The 14,880-nt window shown below is 43.7% G+C and overlaps 1 protein-coding gene across 1 annotated transcript; it reads left to right on the top strand.

The window, feature by feature from the left end:
• The first annotated feature begins 3,913 nt into the window (after positions 1–3,913).
• On the top strand, positions 3,914–14,524 carry LOC141639037 (cysteine-rich receptor-like protein kinase 44). The gene is made up of 7 exons (XM_074448224.1): positions 3,914–4,130; positions 12,324–12,455; positions 12,638–12,765; positions 13,017–13,227; positions 13,325–13,562; positions 13,702–13,852; positions 13,946–14,524. The coding sequence occupies exons 1-7, from the start codon at positions 3,914–3,916 to the stop codon at positions 14,261–14,263; spliced, it is 1,395 nt and encodes a 464-aa protein (XP_074304325.1). The 3' UTR covers positions 14,264–14,524.
• Positions 14,525–14,880: the final 356 nt, after the last annotated feature.

The following is a 14,880-nucleotide window of genomic DNA, read 5'->3' as shown; positions in this document are numbered from 1 at the left end:
GGTCTTGACCGATCTTGGTCCCATAAGTTCGCCAGTTGTTCAGGCGAGGCATTTTTCGGAGACCATTTCTCCTTTGGTGAGGGGTACAAGATTGTTATCCCGAAGAAGGGTCAGGCGGTCTGTTGCCCCCCACCGGGTTACACCGGTGTGTACCTCAAGCACCTGGAGTATGGGCTGCGGTTTCCTCCGAATAGATATGTCGCGGCCATCGTCAAAGCCATGAACGTCGCTGTGGCCCAACTACATCCGCTGGCCGTGAGGACGATAGTTGGCTTTGTGTGGCTCTGTCTTTTTAGGGGGGAGGTCCCGACAGTCAACTTATTCCGCCGCCTTCATCATCTACGGCCGTCAATTGCTGGCAAGGTGGGGTGGTACAGCGTGCAGACGGAACCTGGCTATGTCTCCGTGAACAAGCTTACTTCTTGCAAAGACTGGCAACGGCGGTGGGTGTACGTCCAAGTGCCGGAGGAATACCCATTGCCTCGGTCTTTCCAGAGCCCTGTTCACTTGCGGTGTGAGACCCCGGAAGAATACGAGAAGTGTATCTCCCGGGGTAAGGTCAAGATGGACGCTTCGTTGGTGCCCCTTACCGCGGATGAGAAATGGGCGATGCATTTGTTTGACGCTGAGAAAGGATGGCTGCCCCCAACTCAGATCATTCTTCAAGACGAGATGCTTTGCCGCGTCGGCCTCATACCGGCCCTTAACCAGGGTGAGTGGGGTCGGTGTGAGGCCCACCTTTGTTTGCTATATTCCTGTTTTTGGAACCTTGTTTTTCTTTTATGTAACTTTTATTTGATTTGTTGCAGATCGATTTGGTCAGGATCTGTCTGAGGGGGACTTGGACAGGTTAGGGCTTGACAAAGACGGGGAGGTCGTTATACAGCATCCTACGGCTGACTGGCGTGATCGCAGACCGTCCCCTAACGAGCTCATGGATAAGGAGCTGAAGTCGCTGGATCCGGCGGCGGCCCAGGCAAGGGTTCTCGGGGGCGTGCCAAAGAGAACAAGGAAGGCAGCGTCCAGGTTGGCGGCAGCGTCTGCGCCAGCTCCCTCTTCGACCCCAGTGGTTTAGGAGCCTGTGGAGGTCATCGACATCGCTGATGGGGCGGTGACCGTTGCTAAGGCCTCTTCTCCGAAGAAGAGGAAAGATCCTCCGTCTGCTTCCAACGCTCCCGGGGAGAAGACTGACTCAGCCGGCCCTCGAACGAAGAGGGTCCAGACTGGTACGGATCTAACTTGTGGTTCGGATTTAGCCGGTTCGTTGGGCATCCCGGATGACCGGCTTTCTGATGTGTCAATGCATGGTGACATGGATGCTCTGTGTAAATTTTTTGTAGATCCTCCTTCGGCAGCCGCCGTTCTCACTGAACGGCAATTGGGGAAGCAGCCTGAGAAGGCTATCGAGAAGGCGGGTGACAGAAATGTCGTCGTCGACTCCTCGGTTCAGAAGGTTCCTCCCTCCGAGCTTGTGGCGGAGGGTGTGAAATTATATAAGAGGATGGCCAAGTGGACCCAACAAGCCGGCTCCTACATCCTGGAGCAGGAAAAGACCATGGGTCAAGCTGCCCCACTGATCGCGAAGCTTAAACTTGATCTCTCCGCCGCGAGGGGGGAAGCCTCGAAGGCTAAACTGGATCTCTTGGCTGCCAGCCGACGCGTGGAGGAAGTTGAGAAGCTGCTAGGGGCCGAGAGGGCCAAAGTGGAGGAAGCTGATGCCGCCACTGCCAAAATGATGGGGGAGCGGGACAGGTACAAGGATGCCTATGACGCCGTGGCTGCCAGGGGAGAAAAGTGGAAGGATCAGTTCCACAAACAGGCCGAGGCGCTCAGGGATGCGCAGGCTGCCCTTGCTCAAAAGGAAAAGGATATTGAAATGCTTTAAGATGTGCTTCTCCCTAAACTGTGCGCCCAGTTCCGGGACCAAGCCGAGGAGGCGGCCAGGGAGGCAATAAGGAGGCTCGTCCCCGAGGGCTCTTTCCCGTGGGATAAGTTTGAACAGCTTCTGGATGAGATGGCTGAAACTGCGGAGGCAGCGGCCGCACAGGAGGCGGAGGCGGCGAAGGCGGCTCAGATAGCTGAGGCCAAGGCGGCCTATGATGCGGAAGTGAAGGAGGGTGAGAGGCTGAAGCTGCTGGAAAATGTTCAGCCTTCCTCAAAGCCGCCACCAAGACGCCGCGCATCGACGTGGGGCGGGGCAGCAAGAATAGCATAGGGAGACGGGCGGTCGTCACCAGACTCACCCGGCGTCTCGGATAGCTTTAGCTGTTCGGGGGCCAATTATTGAGCCTTCTCTCCCTGCCATCCTTTTGGCGCTTCAAATCCCAAGTCTGTAATCTTTTGCTTTTTTGTTTCTTCGCTTTTTGTAAAGCTTTGGTAGGTAGAGTTTAGGCTACCCTCATGGGGACGGCCGTCGTTTGTACTCTCCTTGCAATCATCTTTAATAAAGTTATCTTATCGGCCTTTGGCTTGGCCGGGGCTTCGATCACAATTCCTCGTTTGTCTTTTTGCGTTATTAATTGAGTGCGTTCGTTTTTACACTCGGCATGACCGAGGCAGTTTGAATGCATGTCTCAACTGTGTTCAACGTCTTTAGCGTTCGTAACTGTGTAGGCATATTGACCGCCAGATTGGCGTCTCAATTGCACTAAGTATACGTTCTCTTTTTAGCGTATCGGCCGGCGTGTTCCCCGTCGCTCTCGGCTTTGACCGAGGTAATCGGGGTTGCGGCTTCGATAGCGTTCGTAACTGTGTAGGCATATTGACCGCTAGATTGGCGTCTCAATTGCGCTGAGTATACGTTCTTCTTTTAGCGTATCGGCCGGCGTGTTCCCCGTCGCTCTCGGCTTTGACCGAGGTAATCGGGGTTGCGGCTTCGATAGCGTTCGTAACTGTGTAGGCATATTGACCGCTAGATTGGCGTCTCAATTGCGCTGAGTATACGTTCTTCTTTTAGCGTATCGGCCGGCGTGTTCCCCGTTGCTCTCGGCTTTGACCGAGGTAATCGGGGTTGCGGCTTCGATAGCGTTCGTAACTGTGTAGGCATATTGACCGCTAGATTGGCGTCTCAATTGCGCTGAGTATACGTTCCTCTTTTAGCGTATCGGCCGGCGTGTTCCCCGTCGCTCTCGGCTTTGACTATGCCGATGGTCCGATCGTTTCCGGATCTGGGGTTGTACTGTATCCGGAAGGATTTTAGTTCTGAAGCGACAGCTCTCACCCTCACTAGATACCTTATCGTCCCGTAGTCCTGGGCTTCGCACTCTCCTTTGATCTGGCTGGTCACTAAGAGTGAGTCTGTCGTCACCATGATACGCTCTGCTCCGGCGGTTTTAGCTAGCTTAACTCCGGTTATTACCGCCTCGTATTTGGATTCATTGTTTGAGGCCAATGAGGTAAGCTTTAAGGCGTGCTCAAACACGTCTCCGTTTGGGCTGATAATAACGATGTCGGCTTTCGAGCTATTCGTCGCGGAGGGGCCATTAGCGTAAACCTCCCATAGATCGGGACCCTCCTCGTTCTTCGAGATGAGCTTCTGCGCCTCCCCCCGGTCCGAGACATATATCATTGTCAGGGCCCTGATGGATATCACAGCGTCAATTTCGCTCAAAGTGACCCGGCCTATGAGAACGTTGTAGGCAGACGTGCCGTCGATGACTACGAATTCAGACATAACACTCTTGGCTGCACCCCCCTCGCCGAACCTCACCAAAGAATCGACCGACCCCAGGGGTACCAGGCCGTCCCCAGAAAAGCTGTACAACGGGTTGGTGCAGGGGCTCAAATCTTCAATCCTCAGCCCGAGGCTGAGAAAGCATTCTCTGTACATAACGTTTGTGTAGGCGCCTGTGTCAATCAGGCACCTCTTCACCAAGTGGTTGGCTATGTCCAGGCGGACTGTAAGTGGGTCGCTATGAAAAGCGACGACTCCATCGTAGTCCCCCTGTCCGATGGTCATGTCTGGGATGCTGGGAGCGGGGGTTGCTGTGTTGGGCACAAAGTTGATGGCCGGATAAGGTTCATCCTGGGGCCGTTTGTGCTCATGAGCGGACCCACTGCTCTCGTTGTCCCTGATGACGACATTGACTACTCCTACCCGCTCAGAGGCGGACTTGCTATTCGATCCGCCGGCATCTGGTTTTTGGCCTCTGACAACATATTTGCCGAGGCTCCCCTTTCGGATCAGTTCTTCAATGGCATCCTTCAGGTGTCGGCAATCGTTGGTTAAGTGTCCGGTGTGGCCGTGGTACTCACAGTACTGGCTCGTGTCACCGTCACTCCTCGGCCTAGGGGGTCTTTCCCATTTCTGGCCCTCGTTCTTGCTCAAAGCGAAAACCTCGGCGGCCGATACGACTAGGGGGGTGTGATCTTCGTACCGTTTCTTGTAGTACGTTCCCGAGCTCCCCCCGGCATCCGCCGAGCTTCGTTTCCAGGCAGGCTTGTCTGACCGTGACCTATTATTCTCACGGTGTCTTTCATCCGGGTTGTCCTCCCGGTGACCTTTCTTTTCTGAGTGCTCGGCCTCGCTAGGGCCTACCCAGGTCTTGTGATAGTCCTCTACCTTGATGGCCTGGTCGGCCATCCTCCTGGCGGCGTCCCAGCCCAGGCCTCCGTACTTGATGAGCTCATTTTTTAAGTCTCCCCTTGGGAGGCCCTTCATCAGCGCGAAGGCCGCCGCCGGGATTAATCTCTCGAATCTGCTGGACCTTTCCATCGAACCTCTTCACATAGCTTCGTAGAGACTCGCCCCCCTCCTGTTTGATAGTTAGGAGGTCCGATGTCTCCACGGCCCTTCTTTTGTTGCAAGAGTATTGGGCTAGAAGGGCGTCCCTTAGGTCGGCGTAGTAGTATACCGAGCCGTCGGGAAGCCCCTTGTACCAACTTTGAGCCATCCCATGCAGAGTTGTTGGGAAAACTCGGCACCAGACCTCATCGGGCTGCTCCCATACCGACATGTAAGACTCGAAAGCCTCAGCGTGGTCGGCTGGATCACTGACTCCTTTGTATGATAGAGGTGGCAACTTGAGCTTAGTTGGCACCTGGATTTCTAGGACGTAGGCGCTGAGAGGCTGTCTGACCACGTGTCGAACGACACGAGGCGATCGGCTCCTCGCATTCCCAGTCCGGCTCCTCCCCTCGTATCGGGAAGGACTCCTTCTTCGACTCGGACTTCTCCTCCAACTCTGCTGAGTTGGACTCCTTTGGCTCCTTTGGGGTATGCCTCGTTCGTGTGGCGGGGACGCTGTCCTCCCACGAGTGCGGGAAGGGCTTATGTCTACCGCGCCCACTTTGGGCTCCCCCGGCGACTTGGCTGGGTCAGCTTCTCCCAGTGCTCCGTTCAAATTTCTCGGAGTCACGTTCTGGGCCCTGGTCTCCTGATCGGTTTCCGCCGCTCTTGTCGGCGTGACAGTGTGAGCAGGCGTATTGCTAATTAGGTCCAGGAGCATTTTCAGTTTTGCTACGTCAACCACATGTCCCATGATGGTGACCTGGTTGGCTGGCAGCGGCGTGTCTGGTGTTATTGGCATTCCGAACTCTGGTTGGATTACTCCGCCGGTGGAGGGCTGCATGACTCCAGAATTGTTGAAGGTATCATCTTGGTAGAATGCGGTTTCGTCGGTCACGACTGCGTCTTGTTGTTTCGACATTTCCTTAGCTTTTTGGGTGGGTTTTTTGTTGTTGTTTTTTTTTTGTTTGGGAATGAATGTGACTAGCTTCTAGTGTCTTCCCCACAGACGGCGCCAATTGTTCCGGGTGTAATTCCAGAGCAAGTATCGTTACCACCCGTGGCTAGTAGAATAATGTCTTGGGTTGAACCCTTCTTGCCTTTATCGTTCCTCTCGGCCTCTCCTGCAACAATGAACGAACTGAGGGCTTGGCTTTGTGCCAAGCGTACTCACTCCGACGCTCAAGTCAGTAAACTTAAAGGATTAAGTCGTGTTGCTTGGCTAGATATATATCGTAGAGAGATGAGGGAGATATTACCAGATGAATAGTGTATTAAGGCTAAGTTCTGGGATCCTCTCCTCAATGAGGGTTGAGGAGTATTTATAGGCTTTCACCTTTTGTCACGTAGTGGCCAAGTGGCCAAGTGGCTAGCAGGTGGAAAGACTGATCTACCCCTCGGCCGAGGGACCTATGGCAGGCCGGCGGGCAATGTTGACTCGCCGCCGAGGGGTCTTGGATATGAGTACGCGGGTACGTGTCCCGGCTGGCAGGTTGTCACGCCGAGACCCAGGCTAACAGGCCGATGGGCTGCATCGGCTAGGCTGTCTAAGTCGTTGACTTGCTGTGGATATCTTTGACCTTGTTCAATATGTTGACTTGGTCAGCGGTGCAGAATATGCCCCATCAGAAAGAATTGTATAACAGCTATAATATTTACACAAAAGGAAGGAGATGATTTGTCGAGATGATTTTGGCCAACAGTCATATTGAGGAGCAACGGCTCTATTAGTCAGTTTGATTAGTTATTGAATTTACGAAAAAAGTGGTACTTGTGAATCTAGAATTAAAATCCGTCAGTAATAAATTTGCCCTGGTCGCCTTCACGGAAATAACTAGGTCACATTCAGTTCAGTTAGGAACTTGTTGAAGATCCTTCATTTTATTTATAACTTCACGTTGAAGTCTGCTGATCTAATACTACAGAGTACGGAGTATAAATTAATTCGACTTTTTCTTTACTTTAAGCATCAGACTCTTGTTTAGTAGCGGAACCAAAGTTATGAAGGGACCGCGGTACATCACATGTAGCAGCGGAAGACAGAAACGCGGTCCTCCTGAGACCTATTGCATTTAAAAAACTTGTAAAACTGGGTAAAGGGACACATACTTTATGTGTAGACAATAAATTGGTCTAACCCCGAAAATACGGAGTCTCTAGTGTATCCACACCGGTAGATAGACTAACGTTCTCAACCCTTGAGACGACCTCGGAAATAGAAAAACACTTTCTCTATAATAAGTATGTATGAGAGAATGAAGGTTTTATAAACTTTTTGGTTTTTCGTATCGTCAAATCACAAACCATCTTGTGCTATTTATAGCAAAGTAAACTTGGGGAGCAAGTCATAGCTTACTATAGCCTTACGTAACATATTAAGTCATAACAAAGCCTTAAGCATTAAGAAATGGTTTGTGTAATGACACATGGCTACTTGGCTAGTCATAAGATAAGAATGCCAAATATTACATGAGTTATCAAGAGAAAACGTGACCTCTAAGGTCCAGTTGACTCGACCCATTTTTTCTCATACAACCGTCTTTCCGATATTAACTATATTTCCGTGTTAGCGGACAATATAAAAATATGTCGTCGAGATTATTTAATTAATTATCTCATAATAAATTAAATAACCGTAAACGTTAAATATCACACCGTAAGTGTGTGACCACATAGGTTCATCGCTAAACCGGTAATAATTAATCTCATTAACTATTAATCGAGGTTGGCGTCTAACAACACTCCCCGACGGCCGGATAACGTGAATACCAATATTTACTGTACTCGAACCTGGTAAAGGATACTGTATTTATTTCCCTCCGTCGTTCCAACTCCGGATCGTCCTAGGGTATGGTTTGACTGTCAAACCCCACTAGACGACCTCTATGTTACATGTCTATCATTATTGGTCAAGAATGACTTTAAGAAACTCCTTTCTTAAAACATTCGTATGCCCTGGCCAAGGTCTTTATATGACCAATAAGATTAATGACAACATAGAGTTCAAACTCATTACCTTGAGCTGACGGATTCCATCTTGACTCACCACTAATTACATAGGTACTTAATTATACCCAATGACCATTCAACTAGCATTTTTACACACTAGGTGTCCGGTATCTAAGTACAATAAGTAGTCTATTAACTACAATGATGATCTCAGGTCAAAGGATAAAATATAAAACTATTCCTTAAGAGAATTTCCACATTGACAGTGTTTAGGTAATAATAACCATTTGGGAAATCTCACTGTTGGTCAGTTCAATAATCATATCTCCATATGCATTATCTATATTATAACTTAATGAATGAGATCCATTAATACTCATCCTATGAGTAACGTTATCAATATATTGGTCTATCCGGATTATCATAGTCCCGTTCTGATAATCCCACGACCAAGAACATTTTTTAGACTAAACTCTATATATAATACTCGACTCTCATTATCATAATCTCCATTATGATGTCAAGTATACCAGTTTAATCAAGGACTTATCATCGTATTAATACCTTAATAAGATAATAAGAAAATGCCATCTAATTATTAATCTCCATTAATAATTACATTGTATGAAATTTGTTCAAAAACGTTTCATAACGATTGCTCTGGGGCATAGTTCCAACAATCTCCCACTTGACCTAGAGGCAATCGGTCATGAACCTTGATCTTTGATCCCACTTGCGCTTGTCAAACTCCTTTGATATAAGCGCCTTTGTGAAAGGATCTACATCGTTTCTTTCCCTTACACCTGATGAATTTGAACATCTCCATGTTCGAACATTTCTCTCATCAGGTGAAATTTCCGAAGAGCATGTTTAGATCATTGGTAGACCCTTGGCTCTTTAGCCTGTGCAATAACTCCTTATTGACACACAATAGAGGAATACCTTCCTCCACTGAAGGAACAACACCAAGTTCTATTAAGAACTTTCTTATCCAAACGGCTTCCTTAACAGCATCACATGCGGCTAAGTACTCTCTTTCGGTTACTGAGTCAGCTACTATAGCTTGTTTGGAATTTTTCCAACTCACTGCTCACCATTTAAGGTGAAAACATAGCTAGAGATAGACTTGCTATCATTCTTATCCAATGCGAAACTTGCATCAGTACCGCTAAACACTTTTAGCTCACCATCTCCAAAAAATGAGGAATTGGTCCTTAGTCCTTCTCAAGTACTCAAGGATGGTTTTCACCACTTTCCAATGTTCCTCACCCGGATTGCCTGATGCCTACTCGCTACTCCTAGCGGGTAAGCCACATCAAGCCTTGTACAACATCATAGCTGAGTGTGTGTACAAAGATTGGGAGAGCTCAAGCAGCTTCCTGAATCCATCTCCATAGATTCTTATTCAAATAATATAAGCCGCTTCTCCCATATCCTTTATGGAGAACTGTTCAGATAGCCAAATCTTTGTCTCTTGCATGGTTAGCACATCATTTCCTATTAGCAATATGTCAGCCACATATAGCACTAAGAAAATGAATGTACTCCCACTAGCCTTCTTTGAGAAATCTTAGTCGGAAAGAAAACAATCCATAAGAACATAATCATACATCATCATGATATGGACTTCCTCATAATGATATATAAGAATTTTAAAACATGCATGAGCCCCCTGGTTGTCAGGTCGCTTCTCATCATAATTAAAATTCATCTGATTTTATCTTATAAAATCATTTTAGGCTCTACACTACATAGTCCCCTGGTTGTCAGGTCGTACCTATCAGTGTAGTTGAGTTTATCCACTCTAGTGACAGAAAATTAATAAATGTCATACCCTTTGGGTTGTCCAGACTAAAAGTATAAGATTAGTTAACTTTTCTTCACCCCTGTATCACATACAATAGACAATATTATTATATGTCCGAACTACAAGCCCCCTGGTTGTCAGGTCGTATCTTGTAAACGAAAATAAAATAATTTTATTGTCTACCTGAGTGGCAACCTTTGACAAAATATCTCATATTTTATCAATTAAAAAACTCAATAATCTTTAAGTGGTCAAGTTTTAATGTCATTCAAACAATTTGAATAACACAGTGCTTATATTGTATACTAGCACCTTAACAATTATATCTCATATAACTGTCGTACACAGTTATCGCATAACTGTAGTGATCCATGTTTTATGTGTCATTATAAAAATTTAATAACACCCTTGGCTATATCTAATATAACCCAACTGATAAGACTGACCCTCATATCTCATACAAGAGTCGGCTCCTATCACCATATACTTTGCATGCTAAATAACAATCATAAGCTTTAAAACAGCTTACCCACTCATATGTTACTCAAACATTACAATGACATTATATTAACAATAAATGATCAAAAATGTAATGATTGAAACAATGATTATCATAAAAGTGGAAACGCCTTTTATATCCACATAATAGACAAAAGCTATTTACGCATGCATGTAATAGATTCGTTACTCAACGAATTACGAGAACTATTCTCGCGAGACCCAAATTTACAAAATGTAAATGCAAAATTGGCTCTGATACCAATTGAAGGGACCGCGCACATCGATGTAGCAAATGGAAGACAAACGCGGTCCTCCTGAGACCTATTGCATTTAAAAAACTTGTAAAACTGGGTAAAGGGACACATACTTTATGTGTAGACAATAAATTGGTCTAACCCCGAAAATACGGAGTCTCTAGTGTATCCACACCGGTAGATAGACTAACGTTCTCAACCCTTGAGACGACCTCGGAAATAGAAAAACACTTTCTCTATAATAAGTATGTATGAGAGAATGAAGGTTTTATAAACTTTTTGGTTTTTCGTATCGTCAAATCACAAACCATCTTGTGCTATTTATAGCAAAGTAAACTTGGGGAGCAAGTCATAGCTTACTATAGCCTTACGTAACATATTAAGTCATAACAAAGCCTTAAGCATTAAGAAATGGTTTGTGTAATGACACATGGCTACCAAATATTACATGAGTTATCAAGAGAAAACGTGACCTCTAAGGTCCAGTTGACTCGACCCATTTTTTCTCATACAACCGTCTTTCCGATATTAACTATATTTCCGTGTTAGCGGACAATATAAAAATATGTCGTCGAGATTATTTAATTAATTATCTCATAATAAATTAAATAACCGTAAACGTTAAATATCACACCGTAAGTGTGTGACCACATAGGTTCATCGCTAAACCGGTAATAATTAATCTCATTAACTATTAATCGAGGTTGGCGTCTAACAACACTCCCCGACGGCCGGATAACGTGAATACCAATATTTACTGTACTCGAACCTGGTAAAGGATACTGTATTTATTTCCCTCCGTCGTTCCAACTCCGGATCGTCCTAGGGTATGGTTTGACTGTCAAACCCCACTAGACGACCTCTATGTTACATGTCTATCATTATTGGTCAAGAATGACTTTAAGAAACTCCTTTCTTAAAACATTCGTATGCCCTGGCCAAGGTCTTTATATGACCAATAAGATTAATGACAACATAGAGTTCAAACTCATTACCTTGAGCTGACGGATTCCATCTTGACTCACCACTAATTACATAGGTACTTAATTATACCCAATGACCATTCAACTAGCATTTTTACACACTAGGTGTCCGGTATCTAAGTACAATAAGTAGTCTATTAACTACAATGATGATCTCAGGTCAAAGGATAAAATATAAAACTATTCCTTAAGAGAATTTCCACATTGACAGTGTTTAGGTAATAATAACCATTTGGGAAATCTCACTGTTGGTCAGTTCAATAATCATATCTCCATATGCATTATCTATATTATAACTTAATGAATGAGATCCATTAATACTCATCCTATGAGTAACGTTATCAATATATTGGTCTATCCGGATTATCATAGTCCCGTTCTGATAATCCCACGACCAAGAACATTTTTTAGACTAAACTCTATATATAATACTCGACTCTCATTATCATAATCTCCATTATGATGTCAAGTATACCAGTTTAATCAAGGACTTATCATCGTATTAATACCTTAATAAGATAATAAGAAAATGCCATCTAATTATTAATCTCCATTAATAATTACATTGTATGAAATTTGTTCAAAAACGTTTCATAACGATTGCTCTGGGGCATAGTTCCAACAAGTTATTAGGGGCGTATCACTAATGTAATGTGGTAAACTAACGAAAATGTTCACTAAAAGTTACAAATTTTCAATTGTTAAGGGAACGACCACGTGCTCCTAAATCCGCAACTGCTCTTCTTGAACTAAATTTGAATCATGAGTGGGACTAATTCAGTTTCTTTTTTCAATTTGTTGCATTCTGTATATGTGCACATTAATCCGGCAAGACTACTCTCCATACCTGCTTCACAAGCATTACAGCCGGCATTGGCACCGAGACAAGGCACGTCACCATTGACGGGTGTTGTCGCCAATTCTGTTATCTGAGATAACTAACTCGACAGCAAAGCCTGTACAACAAAGCTTACCTAGTAATAAGTTACAATATTGTTGGAATTATTGTACACCTGGTAGCAAATCTTGGAATGAATCAAACTAACACCAATTTAAATAATGCATACAAGTATACTTCTAAAGTTTAATATTTAAATTTGTAGGCAACACTACTAAAAGGAAGCTGCGTACCTCTGTGACGGTTGCCTTTTCAACTGCAGCTGCGATTTCGATTTTGCTGTTGCTTGGTATATATCTTTGTGTTTCTAGATGGAAGGCAACTGAAAAAGTTGATGGTAAGTCACATTTTAGATTGAAAATGGTGAATAAACTTTATATTGTAATTGTACGCTTATAGCTTGAAGAAACACCAGTACACGTATTGCTATTGTTCTTGAAGACGACTACAGAATTACCCAATGTATTCAAGTCATCTTTTTGCATTATGCGGATCATTAATCGAATTATCTTTATGCAGTAAAAACAGATGAGATGAGAAGGTTTGCGGATTCCTTGCAGTTCGACTTCAATACAATAGAGGTTGCTACACACAACTTCTCAGCAGAAAATAAACTTGGAGAAGGTGGATTTGGTCAAGTCTACAAAGTGAGTTATTTGAACTTTAGGTTTGTGAAAATATTTGGATTTACCAATTTTATTCACCATCCTGCCAATTTGAAAGCTCATTAACATTGTGTTTCAAACACCTAATACATTATAGCTATCTATATAGTCGGCTATAAACACACATGAATATCACCAACTGTCTCAACCTTATTTATGTCCTGACATGTTCTTGAATATTTTAAGCAACGTTTTCTTGGAAATAAACGAGTTCTCGAGTTTTTTCTAAACAGGGCAAACTTAAGGGTGGACAAGAAGTAGCAGCAAAAAGGCTTTCCAAAAATTCAGTACAAGGAATTGCAGAATTTGAAACGGAAATTATACTAGTTGCTAGACTACAACATAAAAACCTGGTAAAACTATTAGGATATTGTGCATCGCCTAATGAAAGCCTACTTGTCTATGAGTTTCTTCCTAATTCAAGCTTGGATAAATTCCTATTTGGTAACCACTACTTTGATCATGCAACAAGTCCGTATATAATATGTGCAATTAGTATAATGAAGAGCTCATGGACTAGCTTATGGTATTATAATTGCAGATCCCGCTAAAAAATCAATTTTAAATTGGCAAACTAGATTCAATATCATCAATGGGATTGCAAAAGGGCTTCAGTATCTTCACGAGGATTCTCGAATTAAAGTCATACATCGAGATCTCAAATCAAGCAATATATTACTTGATGAAGCCATGAACCCAAAGATTGCAGATTTTGGCTTGGCAAGGCTTTTTGAAGTTGATCAAACTCAAGGAGATACTAAGAGAATTGTTGGCACTTAGTAAGATATTTTTCATTCTTTTCCTCTTCTTTTGACACCATTCTATTTTATTAAAATAGTTTGTCTTGATTTATATATAAAATATACGAGTAACAAATTTTCATTTATAGTTTTTCATTACTCTGAATTTGCAATGCAGTGGCTATATGGCCCCAGAATACGCAATAACAGGTCATTACTCGGTGAAATCAGATGTATTCAGTTTTGGAGTCATAGTCCTTGAGATAGTAAGTGGCCAAAGGAACCGATCATTTGGACGATTGCAGCTGGACGAGGCACTACTACATCGGGTAAGATCATATGAACATGAAAAAAGAACTATAATTCATATTGCCAAGTACTTGAACGAGATGCCACATGTTTATTTGTCGACTGTTTGATAGGCATGGAGGCTGTGGAACGAGGATGAGCCATTGAATCTAATGGATACAGAGTTGGGAGACAACTTTGAAGAGGAAAAAGTACTAAAATGCATCCAATTAGGATTATTATGCATCCAAGAAAATGCTATTGACAGACCAAGAATGACCGCTATTGTTGCTTCACTTAATGGTCAAGCTATTCGCCTCCCAACACCAAAAGCGCCTCATTTTTTTGGTTGTGCTGTTGATGATGAAGCTCGCAATATGCAGGATGGAGACGCAGCTCCATGTGTGTATACAGGGGATGAAATAATCACAGACGTGTATTCTCGTGACTAAAAACTAAAACACTACCAAGGCTCGCCTGGAGTATGACTGTACGAGTAATTGTTACGATTTACGAAGATTATAGAAGAAAAAAAGTAGCTGTAGACAATGATGTAAATAGTAGAATTTGGAAGCGATGGTACATTCCATCTAGTATAGTGGAAGAACCCATGTCAAGCTTAGTGGCTTAATGTGAAAAAAGTAGCGTATTAGGTTTCAACCATTAGCTTAAGCATTTTTGTTAAGATGATTCTTTTACATGATATCATAGACTAAAAGACCTCAAGTTCATATCTTGCTATTTTTACATGTGAATTTCAGTACAAGGTTTGATGGACCTATCACCTATGCATTATCCACCGGCCTTCAAGCCTACAAACGTGCGTAGCAGATAGACTTTTGTCAACGGGTGTATTAAGGTATATAAACTAATTATTGGCAACAACAATTTCTCTACGGAGTATAACTTTTTTTTTTACAAGTTTTATCTATAATGAAAGATATTAACAGGGTAAAGTGAACCATTAAAGGTAAGAAATAAGAGTAGGTCTCCTGAGAGACGGCCTCTTAATAAGCTTTATTGAGAGACCATTGTACAATTTTAAGAAAAAATGGTACTAAAGCTAATA

The sequence above is a fragment of the Silene latifolia genome, chromosome 2 (genome assembly GCF_048544455.1).
Source record: "Silene latifolia isolate original U9 population chromosome 2, ASM4854445v1, whole genome shotgun sequence".
In the NCBI taxonomy this organism is placed as follows: Eukaryota; Viridiplantae; Streptophyta; class Magnoliopsida; order Caryophyllales; family Caryophyllaceae; genus Silene; species Silene latifolia.
Note: the sequence above shows the minus strand (reverse complement) of the source record. Positions and strands in the feature narration are given on the sequence as shown.